Source organism: Zophobas morio, unplaced genomic scaffold, assembly GCF_036711695.1.
Source record: "Zophobas morio isolate AGI-343-1 ecotype UQ-CSIRO unplaced genomic scaffold, CSIRO_AGI_Zmor_V1 ptg000011l, whole genome shotgun sequence".
NCBI classification, from domain to species: Eukaryota; Metazoa; Arthropoda; class Insecta; order Coleoptera; family Tenebrionidae; genus Zophobas; species Zophobas morio.
The window spans coordinates 9853521-9877488 of NW_026972116.1; the positions used below are offsets into that span (position 1 = coordinate 9853521).

At 35.8% G+C, this 23968-nt stretch overlaps 2 protein-coding genes across 4 annotated transcripts in view; both read right to left on the minus strand.

The window, feature by feature from the left end:
- Positions 1–4664: 4664 nt before the first annotated feature.
- Positions 4665–6711, minus strand: LOC135126888 (carboxypeptidase Q-like). The gene is made up of 5 exons (XM_064053098.1): positions 6327–6711; positions 5888–6038; positions 5300–5790; positions 5067–5249; positions 4665–5010 (listed from the first exon to the last, which is right to left on the minus strand). The coding sequence occupies exons 1-5, from the start codon at positions 6671–6673 to the stop codon at positions 4746–4748; spliced, it is 1437 nt and encodes a 478-aa protein (XP_063909168.1). The 5' UTR covers positions 6674–6711; the 3' UTR covers positions 4665–4745.
- A 6221-nt stretch (positions 6712–12932) lies between these two features.
- LOC135126892 (ecdysone-induced protein 74EF) overlaps positions 12933–23968 on the minus strand; it is a 380527-nt gene continuing 369491 nt past the window's right edge. For all 3 annotated transcript variants that reach the window (XM_064053102.1, XM_064053101.1, XM_064053103.1), the window contains one exon: positions 12933–15485. In XM_064053102.1, coding sequence (XP_063909172.1) covers positions 14908–15485 — 578 coding nt within the window. In that variant the 3' untranslated portion in view covers positions 12933–14907. The remainder of the gene's footprint in view (positions 15486–23968) is intronic.

A 23968-nucleotide genomic window follows, 5' to 3' on the forward strand; every position in this document is an offset into this window, starting at 1 on the left:
AATTAATGTATCTAAATGTAAACTTATTACCTCCTCCAGAAAATCATTGAGTATAGATTATAATTATAGGCTGAATGGCTCAGTAATTCCTAAAGTCGATCAGATCAAAGACCTTGGCGTTATTATTGATCCGCAATTAACATTTGTACCGCACGTTCAATATTTATGTGATCAGGCTACTAAAATGATGGGATTTATATACAGAAATACTACAAGTTATATGTATTACGCCTATATAAGGATAAAACTAGGATATTGTAGCATTGTGTGGGATCCTTATTATGATGTACATATCTCATCATTAGAACGTATACAGAGAAAGATTTGTAAACGTTTGTATTTTGTTAAATATGGTGTGTATCCCGTTAGGGCCTACCCTAATAATAATCTCGTAAGAGAATTTAATCTATGCAGTTTAAAGACTAGAAGAACTTGCGCTAACATTTATTTTTTATTTAAATTAACTCATAGTCTTATAGTATGTACGAAACTTTTAAATGATATCACTTTCTTAGTACCTCGAATAAACTGTCGCCATCATGAAACATTTGCTTTAAATATACATATATAGAACAACTAAATGTTATTATGCCCCACTCAATAATATGTGCCGTTGTATAATGTAGTTGCATCTATTCTAGATATTTTTAATTAGCGCAGAACTATTTAGAGTGAAGTACAGAAATGTCATATTTACTGTAAATTGAGGTTGTTCTTATTTTGACATTCAGGTTGTAATTATCCTTTTAGACCATTGTCTGTTGGATTGGATTAAATGTTATTATTATTATTTATTTCATTAGTATAATGTTACGAAATAAACCCATACGCCGCCTCGGCAAGAACTCTCTAGTCTTACGCCGATGATGATTCATCCTCAATGCGCCCGAGCGACGGAGCACTAAAGAAACGCCTGGAAACGGAAGTCGCGAATGGTGGTTCCGGAGAAGTCTAGAAGCGGTGAAGTAGAATTTCAAGAAGGACCGCGTGCTGTTTAAATAGAGTCCACCTTTGGGGAACGAATTATTCAGCTGGTTGAGTCAAAAGAAGTTGCACCGGAATTATTTTATAATCGCCGTGATAGTTAGTCGTGTAAATTCTAGTTAGTAAGGAATAAATTGTTGAGTTTAAAGCACCCCAATTTTAATCACCCGTGCAACGTAACAATATGTATTTCCAAAGAATTTCACAACCTAGAGGCCAGGTAGTTAAATGGGCTCTATCAATTAGCCATATAGAATTTTAGGGCTATAAGATTATATGGATAATAAGGTTGCCTATTTTGATATAGTAAATTTTTCAATATAATTAGCTCTACGATTTAAAAATATTTTTGAATAATAATAATAATAATAACAATAACAATAATAATGGTCTTGGTACCCTAAATGCCATTTATTAAAACCAGCTAAATTGAAAACATATATAAAAAGTAAATACAGAAAACCTACGATTAGTTGAAACAAAACAAGATAATGCCATCTTACTGCTACAACAACGTAACCCTCTTTTTGATTTTTCATTTATGTGTACATTATGAGACCGTTTACCACCTTTGCACTCCAAGTAATAAGTGTACAGATATTACAGTCCGCAGATGCCATAAATGTATAAATACATACGTAATTGGAACATATTTAACTTTTTTGTTGCAGAAAAATATAAGTTTAGAAGTGCTTTACTATTGCGTTACTTTTCCCTCTATGAAAAGGGATTAACAGCAAAAAATTTATTATATACGAAAATGATGAGCAGAAGAAAACGGTTATTCCCACGAACTGTTTAGATAGTACCAAAAAAATCTTCAGAATTTCCTTTCAGAATTAGATAATATTTTAGTTATTTTTATAAATTTTCTTCTTTTTTTTACAATTTCTTCTTTTTCCATACAATTTTGGAGGGCATCTAAAAAGATCCAAAATTGTATGGAAGATATTAGAAAACAAAAATTTTCGGTCCTGAAATCACAGTATTGCAGATCAGACAAAAAGAGAAATTAAGTACTTAGATTCAACGCTGTATATAAGATCAAATAAACTTGCAGATTCTGAAGCCACGTAAAGAAAAGTTTAAAAAAAATTATAACCTACACTTTCACAGACTGAAAAAAAAATAGTTACTCTGAAAAAAGAACTTGTTGCTCTGCAGAACCTATACAACAAACACATCAAAGGATTAAAGACGGAACGGGGGAAACTTGATATGGCTCTACAAGATATTTTTTAACCAAAAATATTTTCCAGCTAAACACCATCCAACTCTGAAGTCACGCTTTAAATTAAAAAATCAACCAATTAGAATGAACTATTATTGTCCGACGATTTTTTTCCCAAAGGGGTGTTTGACGACTGGATCAATTTAACTAGTAAAACCGTTAATGCAACAAACAAGAAACAAATGGGGCATAATAGATCTATACATTATATTTTTCTAAGATAGTAATATTAATTCTTATTTTGGGTGCCAAAACCATTTTATAACGTATATTCTATGCGGTGTCTAATGTTTATCTGTTGAAAAATGTATGAATAAACAACACTTTAACCTCCACTTTTAAAAGAATTTTTATATGTTGTTTCGCCTCTTTCTTATATTAGTTGCAACATATTACTATCATTAAAACAATAGAGGCACCAAGTAATTATGTGAGTAACATTGTTATCATATGAAAGAATACCCATATGAAGATTAAGTAGCAGGAGAAAAAAGGCTCACTGATTTTATCAAAGGAACAACAAATATCTAACTTTAGCTGCCTCAATTGATCAGTAACCCCAATCTTGCCGGTGTCCTTAAAAATTTTACATAAGTAAAATGTTCCACGTAAAAGGAAACGATATTTCAACAGTTTTTTTTTTCTCACTCATCATATACACTTTCATATGCTTTCACCTGCTAAGATGCGTTCGACTAAAGTAGCAACACTTAAGATTAATCCAAGCAGTCCAATGTCCTTAGGTTTCGGGTCTAATAATCTAGCAGACCTCAATTCTCTATAAGAAAAAGAAAATTAACAAAGAAAAATATTTAATTTACTATACCTCATCCACACAGGAATTTCCAGTTCTTCTCCATGTACGTTTTGTAAATCATAGGCCAGCGATAGATTTAAGATATGTATAATCTATAGAGTCGTCCAAACTTTTGGATCCTAAGTTGCGCCCATTAAATTTATCTATAAATTTTGCTAATTCATTATAGCTAAAAGTTGTGTGAGTTGCGGGATTAATGATTGAGGTAATTGTAATTGTAAAAGCTATTTCATTTTTTAATTCTACACGTAAATTGCAATCGGCTACATAAAACACTGTTAAAGAAAATAGTAGCATATTTACACCCAACAAAATAATTACTCTTTTACCTATTTAATAATTAGAGATTACACAATTCCGAGCAAAGAGGCAAACCACCAGTACAATGGTGCCCTTGAAACTCCCGTCGTAATGATAAGCCTTCAGGTGGCTAACTGTGCTGTATAAAAAAAGGGTTAGTTTCCCTTCAAATTCATGCAAATTCAGGGGTGTTCATCTACATATTGGATATAAAACGCAAGGATCATCATATTAAAAACTCAGTGTTATGGAGGAAAATTGGGGGAACAATAATTATTAACGTACATAGAGTTAAATCAGTCTTAGATACTTTAACTGAAAACCGTCGTCTTCGTTGATTCACTATTAAAGTCTCTCCAATTAGTTACAATCGTCCGACTTGTCAAAAAGGAAAATATCAAAAGATGTCACTCCCTTCGGGAGTTACAGGAATCTGTAATTAATCCGTTTTGTTACGCGCCAAAACAGTTTGTGCTTAAATTGATATTATCAAAATGTCCAAAAAATATTGCTCTGTGCCTGCTTGTGGGGTAATCAAGGATCCTAGACACCACAAAATAATTCACAGATTCCCTTCAAATACTGTGAACAAAAGGTTGCGGTGCAAAAAGGTTTTTAATGCTACAAGTAGGTACCCCCACATGAATCTTTTACCTAAGGGAATGTATAGCCATTAAAACTATTTCAGGTGATAATATTGCAAATAATTTATACATTTGTTGTAAACACTTTGAGAGAAGTTGTTATTATGCAAATAAAAGACTTAAACCCGGCTCTGTTCCTACTTTGTTCCTCCATGGTTCCAAGTCACCACTACCTGTTCCTACTTCTTCAAGCTCCCCAGCAAGTACTAAACGTGATCCAGAATGCAGCTTCATAATTCCTGAGACACATTCCGATAACAATGTAAACACCTCAAAGAAAAACTTTCCTACTGCATATCCCTTTGCAGACTATCCACGCCCATGGCGTTGTGACTTTGGCACCGGTACCGAAATTTTGCCTCTTTTTCAAGTAAAAACTGAAATACATGATGTCAAATTGTGTCAAAAAGTCAGACCACGACAGACATTTAGCCGACATTACAGATTCCTTTCCCTCCCGACGTATGCGCCCTCACATGTCACATTTAAGGGATTGGAGAGACTTTAATAGTGAATCAACGAAGACGACGCTGAAAACTAACCGTCACTAAACGCTATTAGGCCGCAAGCTCATGGACGACTTGAATGTTACTCGCACTCGTTCGATCTCTGTTATTGATAGATAGTTTATTTTTATATGTATGTCAGACGATACCTCAATCCTGATTATTAAAACTGTACAATCAAATACATATTAATTGTTTATTTACAACTTGTTAGATTTTGTCACCAATTGTACATTTAACAATAATCTTAAACTGATCCTCTCTTATCCATCCGTCGTCTCTCGTGGAAAATCAATACTTAAATCTGCCAAAACATAAGCAACAGATGCCCACAAAGCGGTATTTTTATCTAGATAATCAGTACTTTCTGCTTCTAGAGTATCTGCATTTGAGTGGTGATACCAGAAATATTTCTCACTTTCAGTATCAAGAGAAGCACCTGGCACGCCATCTGAAGTCCATATTTCGATGTCAGAACCTACTGCAGGTGATTGTCGTGTTCCTGTTGCATTAATGGAAGCAAGTAGTCTAAAATAGTAGTCCCAGATACCCTTTTCTACAAAATATTTAACAAAATTGCTTACTTCATGACTTCTTGTAGTATACATCCTCCAGTAGTACCAGCACTGTATTCTAGCCCTATAGGGTTGAAAGTTCCAAAGTCGGATTCCATCATAAAAATTAAATTATCGGTTTCGTTGGCATGATCTATAGCGTATTGATATGCTCCTACATAACCAAATTCTTCGGCTGTCCAAAATATTGACCTATTTTATCTAAACATTTTTAAATTGAATTATTTCGTCACGATTCTTACCTTACGGTTCTTTTAGCTTTCAGACCCAAACTTTTCAAAAGTGCCAACGCTCCCCAGGAAATAAACACGCCTCCACCATCATCCATCGCACCTTCACCGACATCCCAACTATCAATATGACCAGACACTATCACCACCTTCTCTGGATATTCTGTACCTTCAATTTCGGCAACAAGATTCCTCGAAGTCGTGTCTGGAAGATTTTGAGCTTCCATTTTTAATAACATCTTGATTGTTTTACCCTCGTCTTGTAATCTTTGTAGCAAATGGGCGTCTTCTATAGTGATAGCAGCTCCAGGTATTTTTGTAACATTTTCTTCATAACTTTGCAGGCCCGTATGAGGCGTATTTAGGGAAAAATCTGTCATTGATCGTATAAGACTTGCTACAGCTCCTACTTTAGCAGCTTCTGTGGCACCGTTACTTCTATAAACGACAGCAGAAAAATAGCTGTCAAAGTCTTCATTATAGACTACGATTTTGCCTTTCGCCTGTAAACCCACAATACATTAAAACAAAAAACTAACGCCTATGTATACATGTGCTAATATTTATTTACAAACAAAAATAACAAAACAACCTACATACCTGTTCAGCTTTACTTTGTAGATCATCAAAGGATTTAACTACCAGCACTTCCGCTAAAATTCCTTCAGGAGGTGTGCCAACACTAGTGCCCAAACCAAGTATAGACAGAGTAGCGTTGCGAGGCTCAACGAGTATTGCAGACTCGGATCCTCTGAAATCAAACCAATGCTTAGGATAAAAAATGGCAAATTCGGCTAAACAAAAATGTAATTTATTTGATAGCAAAACTTGCCAAAATATTTCTAATTAACCTTATAAACGGGGCTGACGCACGAACGTTTGTTAGGGCAGTGGTTCGAATCGTTGTTTTTTCTTATAGGTAGTGGTTATCACAAATAAAATTTCGCAAAATCGAATTTTATAATTTTTCATTTGTTAGACTATATTTCAGAGGCGAAGGAAATTTGTCTAAATAACCTCCAACCAATTTTGTACATACCTCACCCAGTGCGGAACTTGAACTTCTTCTCCATGAACATTATCAAAGCCGTCAGCTGTATATTTATCTATCATATAATCGATTGCATTTTCTAAATTTTGTGAACCCGCTATCCGGTTACCAAATGTATCAACAAAAAGGCTCAATTCCTGATATGTTACTCCTTTAAAGCTTCCATCCACAGCAGCGTTAATAATTTTTTCCACAGTTGAAGAATACGAGGCAATCTCGGCCTTTAACTCAGCTGAAAGATTACATTCATCTTCAATTTTACTGTTAGAGACGTTGCACGTTACGAAAGTTAAGGTTACTGTTAACAAAAGGATAAAATTTCGATGAACACCCATTATGGATCGTAAGCTGAACACCACTGAAGCAGTCGTGTGGTGACAAACGCGATTTATTTCACTGTCCAACTTTTGAGATAGCCATCATTGAACATTAGAACCTCCAAAGATAAAGTCTTCATGACTGATTAGAGATCGATACGTGTATACCAATAAACAAAGTACTCCTGTTTCTTCATAGAACTACTAACGATAGTCTTAATAATGATGATTTCTATCAAAAATTAACTTGTTTTTGTTTACGTTTATAATTTAAAATTTCTCCATTATTTGGCATTATACGATACCATTGCTGATTAAAATAACACCTACAATTAAAGTCTCTAATCTCCAATAAAATTTAAAACAATAAACTTTTCAAATAAATGTTGCTGAGTAATGGTGTCGTTAATATTTTTTAAATACAGCCCTCACCATTATTTGATTCATATTTTAAAAGAATTTTACAGACCATTTTGTTAAATAGAAACTCTAAGATCTCTGGACTGACTATGCTATTGATAAATTTTAGGAAAACTAAAAGATTCACTATTTGCCGTTTTTGACAAAATACGTGTTTCAATATAATTAGATTTACGACTTAAAAACGTTTTGAATAGTAACAATAATAATAACAACAATAACAATTATGAGTCTTTGTACCCTTAATTATATATTCTTGCCGTTTATTAAAGCCAATTAAATTGCAAACATATATTATCTCTGTTTCAACTATTAGATTAACAAATTTATCTACAATTAAAATTAATTTTAGTGAGATGGGTTTTTGGTGATAACTCAGTGGGTTATATTTTCGACGCAGATCCATGGGCATATTTTAATCAAACTAACCAGAGGAAGAAACAGCTACTTACCAAGCAAAAACCCCACCAGACGCTGAATTACTCGTACATCTACCAACACTGGCATCACAGATCTATGAGAGAAATTCTTTAGAGGTATAATAAAACTAATTTTGTTAAAAACTTTTCTACGACGTATAGTTTAGGACATGTAAATATACCCCATAAAAATGTATTTCCAATAATGAGGCAAAGAGTAGTAAGGAACATTTATGATTCACATCAGTTCACCCGAATTTGGCGAAAAACATTTAGCAGGTAGTTGTCCACAAGTCGGGTTCGTGGCAATTTAAGAATAAGCAAAATACCGTGTCACCAGTTTTGTTAGGCATAGGAGTATTAGAAATAAAAATTTTGAGTATTTTATTCGTACCACGTACTTATGTAAAATTTAATCCCGCATAGATGAATATTTTTATTCATTTTACATATAAAATTACGTTCGTTTTCGTTGGTAAGGATGGATCCAGTCCGGGCTTGGACTGTTCTACTTTGTAGAGAAACCTCATAAAATGATTTATGAATAATACTAGTTGCAGATTTGCGTACAGTTAAAAAATTGGGCCTCCTTTAAATAGTTTCACTGTTTTTGCCGTTTGTAAATAAGCCTGGTTACGAAGATCAGTGTAGTTCTTAGAAAAGTTGACGATTAAATTAAGGAAGAAAATATGCTATAGTTGAGCACACATGGTAAGGAATTTTTTTCATCCTAACTTTATAATTTAGACCTAACCTGTGGTATTAACCAATAACTTTTTAATTTTGTCTTGAAAAACTGGAATCGCTAACTTTTCGAAACTTTCAGAAACAAAATTATACGTTTTAGTAATCATAATTAAAACTCGATTTATACATTTCGCTGTGGTATATTTTTATCAGAAATACCAACGTAATGTACTGTATCTCTCTTCTTTAAAAAATATTTGTGTGTCGCATAACTATTTTAGATATTTGTCTGCACTTAATTTGTATTGACATTAACTACTTAAAACTATTTTCAACAGTAAACCATATTTATTTGTTCACAGACAAAAAGATATGATCCCTGCTGTTCGACTAGTAGAAAAATCTCAAACAAGTTCGTTGTACCTATTTTTTCAATTCTATTTACCATAGATAAGTTCAATGTTCCACATATAATTCCAGTTCGGTTAAATTTGTTGCTAGGATACTTTTTAATAGATATGACATTCTTAGATTACAATAACACTTCTTATACACATGCATACGACACATGACTAAACTACAAAGATGAGATAATAATCTCAACACCTGAAATTTTAACTTCAAATTTAAGAATAATATCACAGACTCACAGAGTGGTCGTTGAAATCATGTACTAAATAGCATATACAATTACGAATTCTTTGTACCAAACAATGCTAATTGATTTTTATCAAAATTTAATCTTAAACATTGTTTTTTACAGCACTCATATTTTTTATCTAAATTCGCATTTAGCGTATTCACAGAACATATTATGTTTGTGTTTTCAAATGATTTGCGCATTTGCGTGTGATCTGCGTAAGGATACACGTTAACATCTTGTATTTTTAAAAATAAATCTGTTGTATATAAAATAAACAATACTGGCTCCAGAATTGACCCTTGCGCCACACCATTTCGAACTGGTAACCGCAACGATTTTACTTAGCTTTATTATTCGCTAAAATTATACGCTGCCGCCCCAAACTAAGGTCGTTTTGAGTAGAGCAAATCATAACTTACTGTTAAAGACCTTAGAGATCTAGTAAAACTGGATCCTCCGATTTAACACCTTAGTTTTGCTATCAACTAGTCTAAATTCAAAATAAAATATCTGGTGCAATTGGAGATCATTATCTGTAACTTCGTAATAGTTATTTACGTGGCAAGCTTAGTAAATTAGCCTTTACGGGCGAGCCGGAATGTTTGCAGGGCGAGCGACGTCCTGTAATCCGGTGAACCCCAGTAAAGGCTAGTTGCAAGCGAGCCGCGTACAACGTTTTACTTCCTCTTGCTGAAAATCCTGAAAATGAACAACTTTGGGATCTCTAGAAATTTTACTTGAAATTACAGTCATAGAAATTATAGTCATTTTCCATAGTTTGCTCCGGTAACTATGGAAAATTGAATTGTTTGAAAATAACGCGACTGTCAATTTGTAAATTCGATTAATAATTTAAATGGTTTAATTTTGTTTCTGAGCTCTGTTAATTGTGGAATTCGATGAAGATGAAGAGTTTGAAGGTGATTTTAACGTTAGTATTAGCACAGTATTAGTGAGATTGAGAAAAAGGCCGACGCAGCAAATGTGTGTTTGATTCCGGTGCTGTCATGATAACGTTTTACAGGCAAGGTGCCTGTAAAGCTGCCACGGTAACGCTTTACAGGCAGGGTGCGTGTAAAGGCTAATTTACCGAGTTAGTTCAGACGACAGTAAACGAGCTTTAACAAGACAAGAGGAAGTAAAAACGTTTAAATGAATCACAAAAAGGCATTAATATAAGCTACATAATAAAGTAAGTCTGAAACTTATTTTCCGAGGATCGTTTATTAACGTTAACGTTAAGATCTAACTTCACTTCAAAAACTGAACGTTACTGTGCTTCATTAACGATCAATTCACACAAAATGCAACGAAACGACACTTCCCTCGAAGTTATTTTACCTATACGTTATAGATAATTTTGTTACTGTCACCCATCACTTTATTTTATTTGGTTAGACAGAAGTAATGATAGTTATACATATTATAAATTTAATGACATTTGTACATATTTTTGTATTTGTGCTTCCCGAGCAAAGGAAAGTATTGTAACCGACTCTCTACTTTTACATTTTCTCGACCTTTCATGACCTCTATAGGACGAACAAATAGGTCTCCCGTTTCCCTCTGTCTGTCCGTCTGTCTGTCTGCCGTCCCGAATTTTTATTGTACAAATAATCTTCGAAAGTACTGGGCCGATTGTTGTCAAATTTTGTATTTATATTAGGATGGTAAAACGCTAACTAAAATTTGTCTAATCCTCCCCACCACTAATGCGATGGCGTCACTTCAAAATTGTACATAGCAAATGGGTTTTAAATTGTATAAAAATAACATAATCCTAAACTCCGAATAGAGTTTTTAGCCGAAACGTCCAGATTTTAGGAAAAAAATCAAAACTATAAAACAACATTTTGCCATTTTATTTTGAATCTGCTAAACCAAATGCTTTGAAATCTTGCAGATGTTTTAAGGTTATAAAGAGCATAATAAATTTTTGGTCAAAATATATTTGCTTATCCCCTTCAAAAAATTGATGACGTCAGCTCAAAAGTTTGCCAAATAAACTCTACCTAAAATGTACAAAATATGACAAGTCTGTACTTGTAATTCCATTCATATTTTTTGGATTTCCGTATACAGGATGGCTCAAAAAAAATTATCATTGTATTTCAGGAACGAGGGAAATTCGGTCGAAACAACTTTAGACCATTTTTTTCTTTTCTTTTTTGAAATGAGATCAGCGGAAAACTTTTGTGACTAACACTTTGGTTAAAGTTTTATTAACAATCTAGACGTTTTTTAATTTCACTTGCTTCGCTTCGCTCGCTCCTGCAATTAAAAATAGCTTCGATTGTTAATCGCCGTCATTAACCAACTTGTCCGTTTAATAATTATTATTTCAGATACTAGTTCAAACAAGTTGACATTTAGTGTTTTTTTCCTAAATCATGTACACTGACGTAACTTTGGTTGCATACTTCCAATATATTGACTATGTTTTTCTTTCTTTTTATTAAACATTTGGGATCGGGATGACTGTTTTGTGATGGGGGACTAAGCGTGGGATATATTCAGGGTTAAAAAAAATAGCCTGGTATAAGTGAAAGTGAAGTAAAAAAAAATTCGACCCGATCGCTCAATGACAAAATCACTTGCCCAATACGTAAGGGGACGTGGTAAGTTCAAATCTCACTCCATACTAAATATTTTTCTTAACTCCTGCATCGCTGTGGTGAGGTATAATTGATAGTCATAAGTAACCTATACTATAACCCTGTAACCAAAAAAAGACGCGAAATGAGGACTTACTCAGAAATGCATCTTTTACAAGAAAGTCAAATTCACCATTCCCATTGCTCACCGCGGGAAACTGGGCAAATCTGTGATTCTCTGACCCATTATATCCCATATATGTTCTATTAGAGAAGAATTAGGGGCCAAGAAAGTACAGCTATCTCTTCTTCTATTAAACATGCTTAAGAGTCCCGGGCTACGTCCGGGCGAGCGTTGTCTTGCTAGAATAACACGTCTGTCTCCTGTGTGTATGGAACGGGTATTGGGTCTAGCACTTCCTTGGCATAACTCACAATAAAAATTAAAGGAAAACTACTCTCAAAACTTAGCCCCCAACCATTATGTTCACAGCTCAAGCGACATGATGCTGAAAAAAGCAGAAGTGTGCCTTTCACCATAGAGCTTTCTGACCCTTGCTAGACTGTTATGTTGTTCCAAATAAAACCAGGATTCATCTGAAAAAATAACATGATTCCCACTGATGATGCCAGTGCAGCCATTCATTACACCAGTCTAGGCGTTGCCATGGAAAGACTAAACAGGGACATACGATTGCAGTCCAAAGGACCTGATATACCGATCGAGTACTCATCCGGCTACCTTCTGCTTTGCACCATAATATTACGAATTGGACCCATGGATCGCGTAGTAAACAAAAATTAAAAGTACTGCTCTTGACCTTCCATAGTACTGCGAGGTCTGTTGGAACTAGGAGCTCGTGTTATTCTTGGATATTTAAACCAAACCGGCAAAACCTACAACTTTGGACTACAGTACTAATATAACAATAGGTCAGGTCAACGTCTAGGAGTCCAATAATTAGTCCTCTCTCGAATGGGTGCAGGTGTTGCGAGTTGTAATTCCGACAGTATTCAAAAATAAAACCCAAAAAACCCGAATTATTCCATATGGTGATGACAACGTTCGTGTACACGAATGAGGCTACATACAACTTTTCGTCAAAAAATTGCACTTTTTCTGGGTGTTCGTTTTTTTTGTCATTTAGTATGTTTACCTTTAACTTTTCATTTTGCGGTTTGTCGCGTAGAACTAAATCACTAGATGTGCTAACATGTTATAAGCATTTTTAAGAAAGTGGGTAAGTTCGGCAGCAAACTCTTATTTGTAAAGTGAAAAATGAATAAATGTGTGCACCTTTACACTTTCCAGATGAAGATAGACGAAATGATAATCTTATCTTACTTTTATCATCCACACATTAAGATGACTTTCAGTAAAGGTGGCATCACGAACATCTGCATTGTAATGATTAAAACAGTAAGTAATAGTGTCCCTACCCTTGAGTCAATCTTCAAACAAAACGCATTAAACAAGAACCGAGCTTTGAAATTTCAAGGTAAAAAAAAGCAGGTAAACACAAATAAATTTTATTCATGTTGTATTTTTGTAAAGACAAAATATTACAATAAACTATATAATAAAAGTACCTTGTCTTATTCTAAATAAAACTATACAATATTGTATTTAAAATCAATAAAATTCAGTAGATACTTAGGTAGGTAATTTGTAATATAATAAAAATTATACAATATAATATATACAACTTGCGTCAACATTATTCTATATTTGACAATATCACCAATCTTTTCATTTTTTTATTTAGTTGCAATTTTTTACGGCTTTTTAACATTAATAATTGTTTTACAACAAATGTTAGTTTACTGCAAATTTTTTATTGAGTATAAACAATATGTGTATACATAAGATGCCTGCAGACGATCGCTGCAAGAAAAAAAGAGAACCAACAGCAACAAACAAAATGTTTAAAGACCATTGAACATGTATAACAAACATGTTACAAATATATCTATGCTACGGTGATCAAGCATGCAATTTCGACAGATATCACATGTTTTGGACGTACAAATCGAATATTTCTATTTTGTTTGTTGTGCGTACATCTAGTTAATAATTCTACACATATGTATAATTATTTCACTGAGATTGAGACCTGGGTTAGTTTTATAATATAATTGTAATTTCGTCCTGATTTGCGCACTGAGTTGGGTAAGATTTCAAGACACATTTGACCTTAGGTACAACGTTAACAACATTTACTACATAAAAATTTCGAAAATTTTACAGGGAACTAAATATACAATCACAGAACGTTACAACGAAAATTTACAACTTATAAATGTGAATCTTTGAAATTAGTTAAATAAATACTATACAGAATGTACACTTAGAAATTAAAACGTAAAGGAGTACAAATTAGAAATGAATCCAATATAAGTACAAAAAACGGTATTATTTACAATTTTTATTCTGCTTTTCAAGTTGTATTTTCCTGCGTGTACATCTGAGATCAAAGCTTTTTGTTGTAGTAACGCAAACATATATATTCTGTTGCCGAACACTCTGCAATGCTAAATTCAAGAGAGCTAAAATATTGACAATTCAACGCGTTGGTACGTCTACTAAAATTTTTGTCAATCTTCAGGCACCACACAGTCTCATCGCCTTTTAAGAGCACCTCTAACCTTCTTATGCTAAACTAGGTAACAAAATTTTATAAAACTTTTCCAAAATACTTTGTCCTCTCTATCACATTTCATATTAAATCTTCGTACCGTTCTTAAGTATTACAAGTCAATATAAGATTTTCTAAATATCTCTTATTTGTTTCTTACTTTATAAAAATCTACTATAACAATTACTATCACTATTTCATACAAGCAACAACACTCATACGGTTCGTCTTCTTTTCAATAAACTTTTATTTACATTACATCAGTTTTAAAACTTTGTATCGTTTCAACAAAACAACAAATAAACGTTACTGTACAATTTAATAGAAGCACCTTGTGGTCTGTCTTTGAATTACCAGTTGATGTGTCTCTGCGGGAAAAATGAATGATGGAATCCGACCTAAATTAAGCAAACGGGTATGAAATAGTGTAAAGTATAAAAAATTACAATCTCTTTCTGGTTTAATTATTACAAATAACCACAACCTGGATAACATAATTCACATCACAACCTTCCTAGCAGTCCAGTAAAGGTGACAAGACACTTATTCTTGATTGACGTATCAGGTAAGTCCATTTTCGAAACAATTACGAAGATATGACAGTGATTCGTGTTACACTTTACATTGAGATCTCGTAACGAAAGTTGGTACATGTGCAAAGTGCAAAATTCGTTGTATAAATCCAAAACAACTCGTACAATATTGTCTTTAAAAACTGTTTTGAGTCATTTATATACACCAATAAAAATTCTGAGTTACTATAATTTCTAATAAATAAATTCATTTCGTGTTTTAAGTATGTTGTACTCTCGAGACAGTGAAAAATCACTGGAAGAAGTCTAACTTAAGGCAATCACGCGCCCGTGCAATCGATTTCGATTATATCCTTCGGCACCTCCACGAACTGGTAGACCAGCCGCTGCCCGTCCACTTTGGCCAGAATGCCCCTCTGGTAGTAGTACCTCAGGGCCCTCCCCATAGTCTCGTAGTTCATGTCGGGCTTATTCTTGTGCATTCCCCACAGCCTCGACACCGCCTTAGAGTCCACCAGCTTGAACACCCCCTTCTCCCTATTCGTCCACTTTATATATCTAGGGCAGTACTCCCTGTCTTGCAGGAGCTTGAGCAAAAATTCCCAAAGGTACGTCGTCGAGCCTTCCCGGCTTTTCCTCTTCACAGAACCGGTCTCGCCGATTTTCTGCTTCTTCACCTTTTTCAGCTTCCGCGGTGAAAAACCAAGCATGTAGGGGTCGTCGTACACGCTCGAGGTCGCCGCCTGGATCACCGACGTGGGAATGGCGTGCCTCATGGGCGGAGAGGGAGGGGAGGGCGTCGTGAAAGGGGAGGCTGTGCTGTTGTGGTGGTGCATGTGCGGGTTCTGCTGAACGTGGTGGTGCTGCTGGAAAAGGTAGCTGTTGTACGAGTCCGGTACTGAAACAAAAAAATAAGCTTTGAAATAAACCTACTTAGATAATAATAATAAAGAAAAAAAAAAAAAACGAAAATAAAGTTTGTTTACGAGCTTGTAGCGACTGGGAGCCTGTTTGTTTTCAAATTTGCCAATAAACAGGAAAACAGGCTTATAGGGTCTCTATTGTTTTAGTTATTGTAGTTCTTGTCTAGGTATCAAATAATTTACAAAACATGGCAACTATTGAACATCCCCATGTACGCTTTTGTCTACCAGTTTCAACTTTTCAAGAAAATTTGTAACGTCTGTACAGATTAAAATGGTCAGTTAATGAGCACTTAAAAATTTCTATTACAACAGATTAATAAGTTGTACAGTCGAAGATGTTTCTTTAGTCAAAATTTAAATGTTACAATGTAACAAACTTTTCTTACAATATATCAACGAAAATAGTGGTTTTATGGCGTTGACTGTTTAAACCCTTCGTTGGTGATCGAGAATCGTGCCAGCCAAATACATCGAAGAGTCGGTTTGGGATGGTGTCATAAATTTGCAAATAAGTTACATTGTTCATTGACAAAGATGCTGGTGAAGCAAAAATTGTAAAATCATCAATCTCGTTGGTACACTAGACATGAAGTATCTACTGTGATTGGTTGTGTGTGGAGAAGATTAACTGGTTGCCTAAAATCTACTAGCAACCGTTTGTCTGTCTAGAATTACCGTTGTCAGTTTTTCTAGGAACACTAAACAGATTGGCGTGAAATTACTTGAGGCACAGTACATTTATTCACTGAAATATGACAGTTAAAACATTCACTTCATAGTGATAGATTTGAAAAAATATACCGCACTAGTGTAACACAGAATACTGGCCCAAAAATGAATATAGAATACTATATATAATTCTCAGCCGACGATCTATTTTAGGAAATATACGTACATGCGTCAAATCAAGGAAGTGTTTTAGTATAAACTTGAAAGTCATTCCACAATGACCTTTGTCCTATAGCGATACCTTAACTTTTTGCACTTTGCACAAATCAGAGCCAACTTGATAAAACAAAAAATGTGTCAAACAGGGTGTGACTTCCGTTATACAAAAAAATATATCGGCACACCGCGCGAAATTAGGGTAACAAAACAGACCTTGTAAACTTGTCACCTGTTTAAAAACCGTTTTAACCTATTTTTATTAATAGAAGCGTTCCGGTTACAAACAAATGCCAAATGCCGCATCAATCAGCTATTCACGAAAAAAACCCAGAAAAACAAAATCCTATCTGGCATAATGATGAGTGTGGGAATAGCCATCCATTGAGGGGCTTTTAAGGCCGATAAAAGATTGGAGCCGGCTGTCATTCTTTCTCTTTAAAATGTAGGTCAGCGAGGGCGTTTTTAAATATGGGGTTGTGAATAGGGCCACAGGTAAACGACAGAAAAGGGGCAACGATGAGGTAGAGTTTCCTACCCCGGAAACTAATTATGTTTTCAAAAGAAAAAATTATCACAAACAGGTAGTCTGTGTTAGGACCTGCCAATCTGCGGTTTGTTTACTACTTTAGACCACCAATAATTTCGAAAAGTGGGTGTTGAATGGCTAAATGCTTACGTAATGTTTGCTTTACAACATAATTCCTAATAGTAGATAAATATTTTTTTTATCATTTTTTACAAGATTTAGGTTGCACAATACAATGTTGTTTCTCGATTTTTATCTGATTAGCTGTACTATGTCGATACAGGAATTGCAGTGGCACCATTTTTATCAGGATTTTGAAGTCGATTTTGGCAAGTACGTGATAGAAATTTTCGTCGACTTGATAAAAATATAAACATGCTTTTTATCGCTACAAATAAAGTTTCAGGATGCTACAAACAATTACAGCACCTTGGCTGAGTTCCTCGAAATAATTTGGTTGTGTGACGACAGTAGCTGTTTTTGTTGTTGACGGAAGTACAAAAGTAGATAATTATACTTTAAGCGATTTCATCGAATACTTTTGAAATAAACATTCACTACACCTCGCTAATACGTATTTGATTATTACAACGGCATTAACGTCGAACGTATTACTACAATTAACGGCGAATAACTAGTCATATTCATATACATACTGTAGCAAAAGTTTAGTCGCGTGCAACATGACGATGTCAATTTCCCGCGAAATTTGAATACTATTGTATATTTACATGTACAAAACTCAATTTATTTAATTGCTGCATCATCACAAATTCATAATATTGAAAAGTGGAATTTTAAAACGATTATTTGCAATTTTCAACCGTATGAAGTTTGCAGGAATTATATACAAATGTTTATGACCACGGTTTATTTATTTTGCAAGTCCTTGACTTGTTTTCCAGTTACCTCAACCCGTTTTAAAATTTAATTAAAACAAAATATTATTAAATTTCGGAAATCTATTACGTTGTGGAAACAAGTCATTATTCCCTGGATATACTAGTAAACAAACAAACAAAAAACACTACTAAACGATGAAAACATCAGGTCGGTGACATTCTGTACTTGTTATGCAAAGAAAATAGAATGATTTTGCGTTGGTCACTTCTTCACCAGCACGGGGTCATCCCCCTCACACCACTCCACTGTTGGGTCAAGTAAACAAATCAATCTTTTCCGTTACACATTTCAAAATTGAGTTAATAAGTTCACACTTGTCGGAATCAATCAATTCCCGGCGTTAAAAATAAAAATCTTGGATGAAACCACGATTAATGGTGAATAGGGTAGGTCCGGCTTGTTTTATTTCCAAAATAACTTTTAGTGTACCCATAAAAACTCTCCATTTTCTTGGCAACCCGTGATTGTTAATTTTAACCCATCTCGTTTTATTATGTAGTTCTTAATCGATCAAAATGTTTGCCAACACTCACGGCTTTTTCCGTTACTCACGAGACCAACTTTTGAGCGTGGAGCTTTGACAATTTCATTAGTCGGCTAGTAATCAAACGAGATTATGGTTGTTCCCCAACCTCGCACTTTCAGTGCAGCAATAAAGCATATTAATTCCCTCAGCAGCCCATCTAATTTGAAATCGTCGTGGAAAACCATTTAGCGAAGGCAGCGACATCACGACCAAGCACTTGGTGCCCCTTTGCTGCGAAATTCGTAAACAGTCATAAAAAGCGTAAAAGCTCCATCGCGATGGCGTAATTCTTGTAGTGGTGGTGTGTGTATACGAGTGGTTCCGTCTGGGTGGGCGGGACGGGGAACCGTCAGACCCAGCAGCAGAGAACGTTGACCAGGAAACGACGTGCTAACCTTCAACCGGCACTGTCCTTGTATCGCGAAAATAGACGCAACTGCAACAGCCGAATGCAACTGCATCGCTGCTGGACGACGTTGCCAAGATGGGGCATTTTTCCAAGAAATACCCGAATCTTTTGCAGAACGACGTTGAAAAGGATGTAGATCCACTCGTCGTGATGTCACACAAGGCTCCGCTTTTAGTCATCGTCTGCTTTATATTTTTCACATCTGTATTAAAGCTGCAGTATGTTCGTAATCGCCTACTGTAAGAACCGGCACTCGACAATTGTTCTAGAATCAAACGGCCACACCGTCCAACCCTGAGGTGTTCTGTCTACTCCGAAAAAACAATTAGACCGTCTACAGCTGATTGCGATAAGAAAATGTGAAACTAATTGGGTCTACTAGACGATAGGGAAAGTCATTAGTCTAGTTATTGTGATCTGCGACCTCTGGAGGTTAGCCAACAACGCCTTTATCAAACCGTATCGATTATGAGTTTGTAGGATGTTTAAACTAGAACTTCAACTTGACTTAATAGAGGAAATTGTTTTAAGCAGGAAATGTCATTTTAGGTTATCAAATCTCAAGAGAATAATTGACAAATAACTTGGCTTCCTTTCCGCCGTTGTTTTCACATTCGGCACAATACAAACAAGACAGAGAGTCCCTGTTCGAACATCCAAAACGATCATGCTTCCCTGGGGCTGCGATATTTACGCATGGAAGTAGGTCTAGGTTGGTGAATTTGTAGCATACGTCTAAATACACCAAATTCAAATTCGCGTGATAATTCTCCGAAATAACACTAAAAATTCACAACGCAATATACAGGTGTTCCACAATTAGACGACAGGCTGAGAATGAAACACCCAATCAGAAAATCGTCCGCTCGTTGCTAGGCGACATTACATTACCGCCGATCTGATTGGCCAACTCGAATTCGCTTCATACAGCCTGCATAAAGATATCGTTTGCTCATCGCTTCTGAGAACAACAAATCCGTTGTCATCAAAACAACGAAAGTGGCAAATTAGAGGGCGGCAGACGGACAACCCACATGTATTACCTGCGACAATGTCACAGGGCCAACGATCTCGCAGGGTATATACCTGTGCTAAAACAAACAGCCGAATGCGAAAAACAGCATCGTAAAATTATACGAAAATCTCGTAAAACGGGCACCGGGGGTAACATTTAACGACAAGTTTGATTCGAAACCTGCAGCTCAACGCAATTACCTTCTTTCAAGCGATTTCTGCCATTTTCTATCGCAGACCTTGTTTACGCGGTGAAAACTAACTTTCATTTAGAGAGTTATTAAAGGCAATCATTTTACTATTATTGCACGTATGTGTGAGTATCGATATTGTTTTGTGTGAAACCTAGTCATTTTGTGACAGCGCTGCTTTGCTTGGATGGGATCGATCTAATTCTTGGCAGGTGAAAGCTTGAAGATGAGCTTCGAGAGGGGTGACTTTACCCTCCTGGAAGAGGACCAATGGAAAAATACTCGTGGAAGAGTACCCGCCCAGTTAACCCAGTGATACATATTTCTATTTAAATGCCTTATCGTATGATAAGGAAACAAATTACAAAGATTATTTACTTATTTACTTTTTTTTAATCTCATATTAAAAGATTTTACAATCTTTTTTATCGTGATACGATATCGTAATGGGTCACTTCCTCGAATCGCACCATATTTTCTTCAAATAGTAACGATTATTATTTATGTCAGGTCAATCTCATAGATAATCTAGTTATTAATATAGATCGTAATGAGAACAAGTTCTGGGGACAACAATACCAATTATGAAAGTCATTCCGAGATGTGATTATTTCAGCTTCCCCCTTGGAAGATGTCCTTCAGGAAACACTTGTAAAGCTTCGTGTCTTTCCGTATTTTCATTTCCTTTCTGTGCTTTTCCATCGAAAAATACGTTGATAACGTCAAAGCAAAAATCGATTTGTACCGGACGCTGAACGAGTACAGGAAATGAGCACTGTCTCGGTTATTACTTTTTAATGTAGATATTTCAGGACGATTTGATATACTGACAATGTTAATTTCAACGTGGTCTTCTGGTCTAACTTACATGGCAAGTAAATCAAAACTAGATATAACGTGGTTTACGTCACCAGATTTAAAGAAGTTAGTATACATGACTAATACATTAAACAACAATTTGCTTACAAACTTACTTAAAAACATATTAAGTGTTGCACTAACAATTAAACTGATAAACTTTTGCGTCAATTTATGTTGTAAATAAAAGCTTCAAAGAAAAACGCTTAAACGCCACTGAATTTAATGAAAAAATTTTATTCTGTGTTTTACTTGATATTATATATATGATATCCATAACTAATATAATACTTACTTATAAAGTCGCGATCTTTTCTATAGAACCACTCCCTAGTGTAAATTTTCAAAATTTGTTTGGTGTAAGTGACCTTGACGGGTTTCTGGGGGAAAACATATGTGTCAAAAATTTGACAGGTTAGATGGCCCCATCGTCAATGTAGATATTTTATTTTAATAACCAGATGAACAGAACATACAGTCTGTACGGGATACAGTGCGGCATAGCTGAGGGCAACCGAAGCATTCGTGTTGTGCTAGTTTCGATTGCCATATCAACTACCGCTACCAACCGCGTTCGGCGTAAAGTACTAGATGACAGGGCTACCAACTTGACTTTTTATCGAGTGGTTCCGTAGAAATGACCGCTACTGTACCAATTATTGGATAAAAGTAATAATAACTACACCATCCATACAAGTCTTATAACCTCAAATATTTTTCGTACTACAACCAAGAAATCAAGTAGGAAAACGTCTTTGTATTTTTAACTCTGGCCATGAAAATCTCCAATTCGTTATCTTATTGCTTCTTTGCGTTAATTACTTTCACAGAAGAAGTGTCTCGTGATGATGTGTTAACTCCATATGATACTGAAGCTGTAAACAGTATCATCAGTTTCCAGCTGTTGTTGTGCACGTGAGGCAGCGCGTTGCATTGCAAGTCGAGAATCTTTTCCATTTTTTTTTTATAATTAAGGATTACTAATATTAAAAATATTATTGCTTATTGCCTTCATTTAGAAGATGCAACAGAAACACACAATTGTTATCATCACACAATAATAATGACACTAATTTATTAGCGTCATAAACACACATATTTCTATGATGAAAATACCGACTCTAGGTCATAATACTCAGGATTTTTGGATGATTCTAGTGCACTTTCTGATAAACTTCGACGAAATATATAGCTCGGTTATGGCTTAATTGCTACTCAACTTGTGGTAATTTTTACGAGCTCGCTACAATAGGGACAGTAAATCCATTTGCCTGCGCAAAACCTTCTCCTATGTGGCAGACTGCGGTCTCAATCTTTGCTTCAAGACATTTTCTCTGCATAAAAGATTCCAATTTTGATTTATTGCAACGACTTCATTAGCTTTGAACAAAATGATTTTGCGTTAAAATGTGGGTAAGTAGGTATCATTATTAATATTCTATTATTAAATTTGGCACCCACACGAAAACATAAAGTTCGTTGTCCCTGTCCATAAACCTTGGTTGCGCTTTTAGACCCATAACTATTTGCAGAAAAGTTGCAGCCTGTCGAACGAACCCTTTATCGGTTCATGGTTGAAAAAAATGTCACCGACAATCGATTCTTGACATCATTCTAACGAGTTTCCAAAAACATCCTTTCACCTTCACGTTTCGTAGAAACTGTTCCACGCTCTGCGAGCATTCCGAACCCCGATTTCGGGAATAGATCCCAGCAGACCCTTCCTCGCGTTTTTTGAACCCTTGCCCGACCAGTGACCCCCCCCCCATCCTAACGCGCCCCCTCCCTCCTCCATTTACGATTTTTCGTCGGAAACGACATCAACTTTTTCATCGCATCCCGGCAGACAGCGGCCGCCGCTCAAACCCCGTCTCCCGCAAGCTTAAAATATGCAGAGGCTCGCAAAAAACGTGCACGTGTTATTCTCCCGGAAAAAAGGGTACCGCAACAACCGGAACCTCGTCGCCAGCCGTCGACCGGATAAATCGGATTTTTTCGGCTGCGATGTCCTGGAAGCGCGTGTGATGGTTCCGCCGCTCTTCCGAGAGTCCCGTCGGACCTTGAGCCGGGCGGTCACCCCGCCGTCCTCCCCCGCCCCCCCAGACTGCGCCCGCCGTTGCACTTGCAATGATATAATTATAGATGGTGCACATGCGCCCCGGGCGCACGTAGCCGTGGCCTTCACTCGAGCAGCATGCACTTGCCATACCTCGCTGTCTTCTTCTTCTTCGCTTTGCGCGATTCTTCGTTTTGTTTTCGTAACGCGGCGACCGGAAATCGCTGATTGCGGTGCGCGCGCACCGCCATTATTGAAAAGCGAAATTGAAATGTCATTGATTCGATCCATAATTAAACGGGAGGCGCCATTGTGATGGGTCGCAGATGCGAGCAGGCCGTGACCAGGTTACGTTAGGTTTTGCCGAAAAAACGACCCGGATTGGGCGGACGGCGTTGTCAAGGAGACGCGAATTGTTAACCAATCGCACAGTTCTGCGACGCCTAGGCTAGGCTGTCTGACGAAAATTGTATATTCTCGACAATTTTAAAACTCAAAATATTATTTATTATCAATCCTCAAGAATGGTACGCAGAAAATCCACCAAAGTTTGGGCGATGATAGACAATCCAAAAAACACTCATATTTTAATTGGGGAGTATGAGTAATGGCTTACCCAATACATGGGCATACCGTGACCAGGCTACCAAGTTTTGCGTAAATTCGACGTGGACTGACTCATGGATTTTCAACGTCAAGGGTGCAGAATTAAATATTTATATTTCATTCAATTCTAGCATGTAATTATAAAATATTAATTAGTACAAAAAAAAATTATTCGATCCGTAATTAGAGATAAATCGGCGAAGATACAAGTACACCGTGACCATATACGTTAGATTGCACGTCCGCAGCGTTTGCCTAAAACCTAGCAACAAATTGTAACCTCACAACAGATAACATGTGATACAGTACACATTGAATTGCCAAGTAGCCAACTGCAATTACAAATCCACAGTCAACCAAGATAATATTTATAGTGCGGTCAGGTACTACATCAAGGCTGGGTCCTCTGTCCGGTTTTTTTTTGGCATTTTCACAATGATTTATCTTTTAGTTGTATTGTTGACTTTTTAACGCTTAC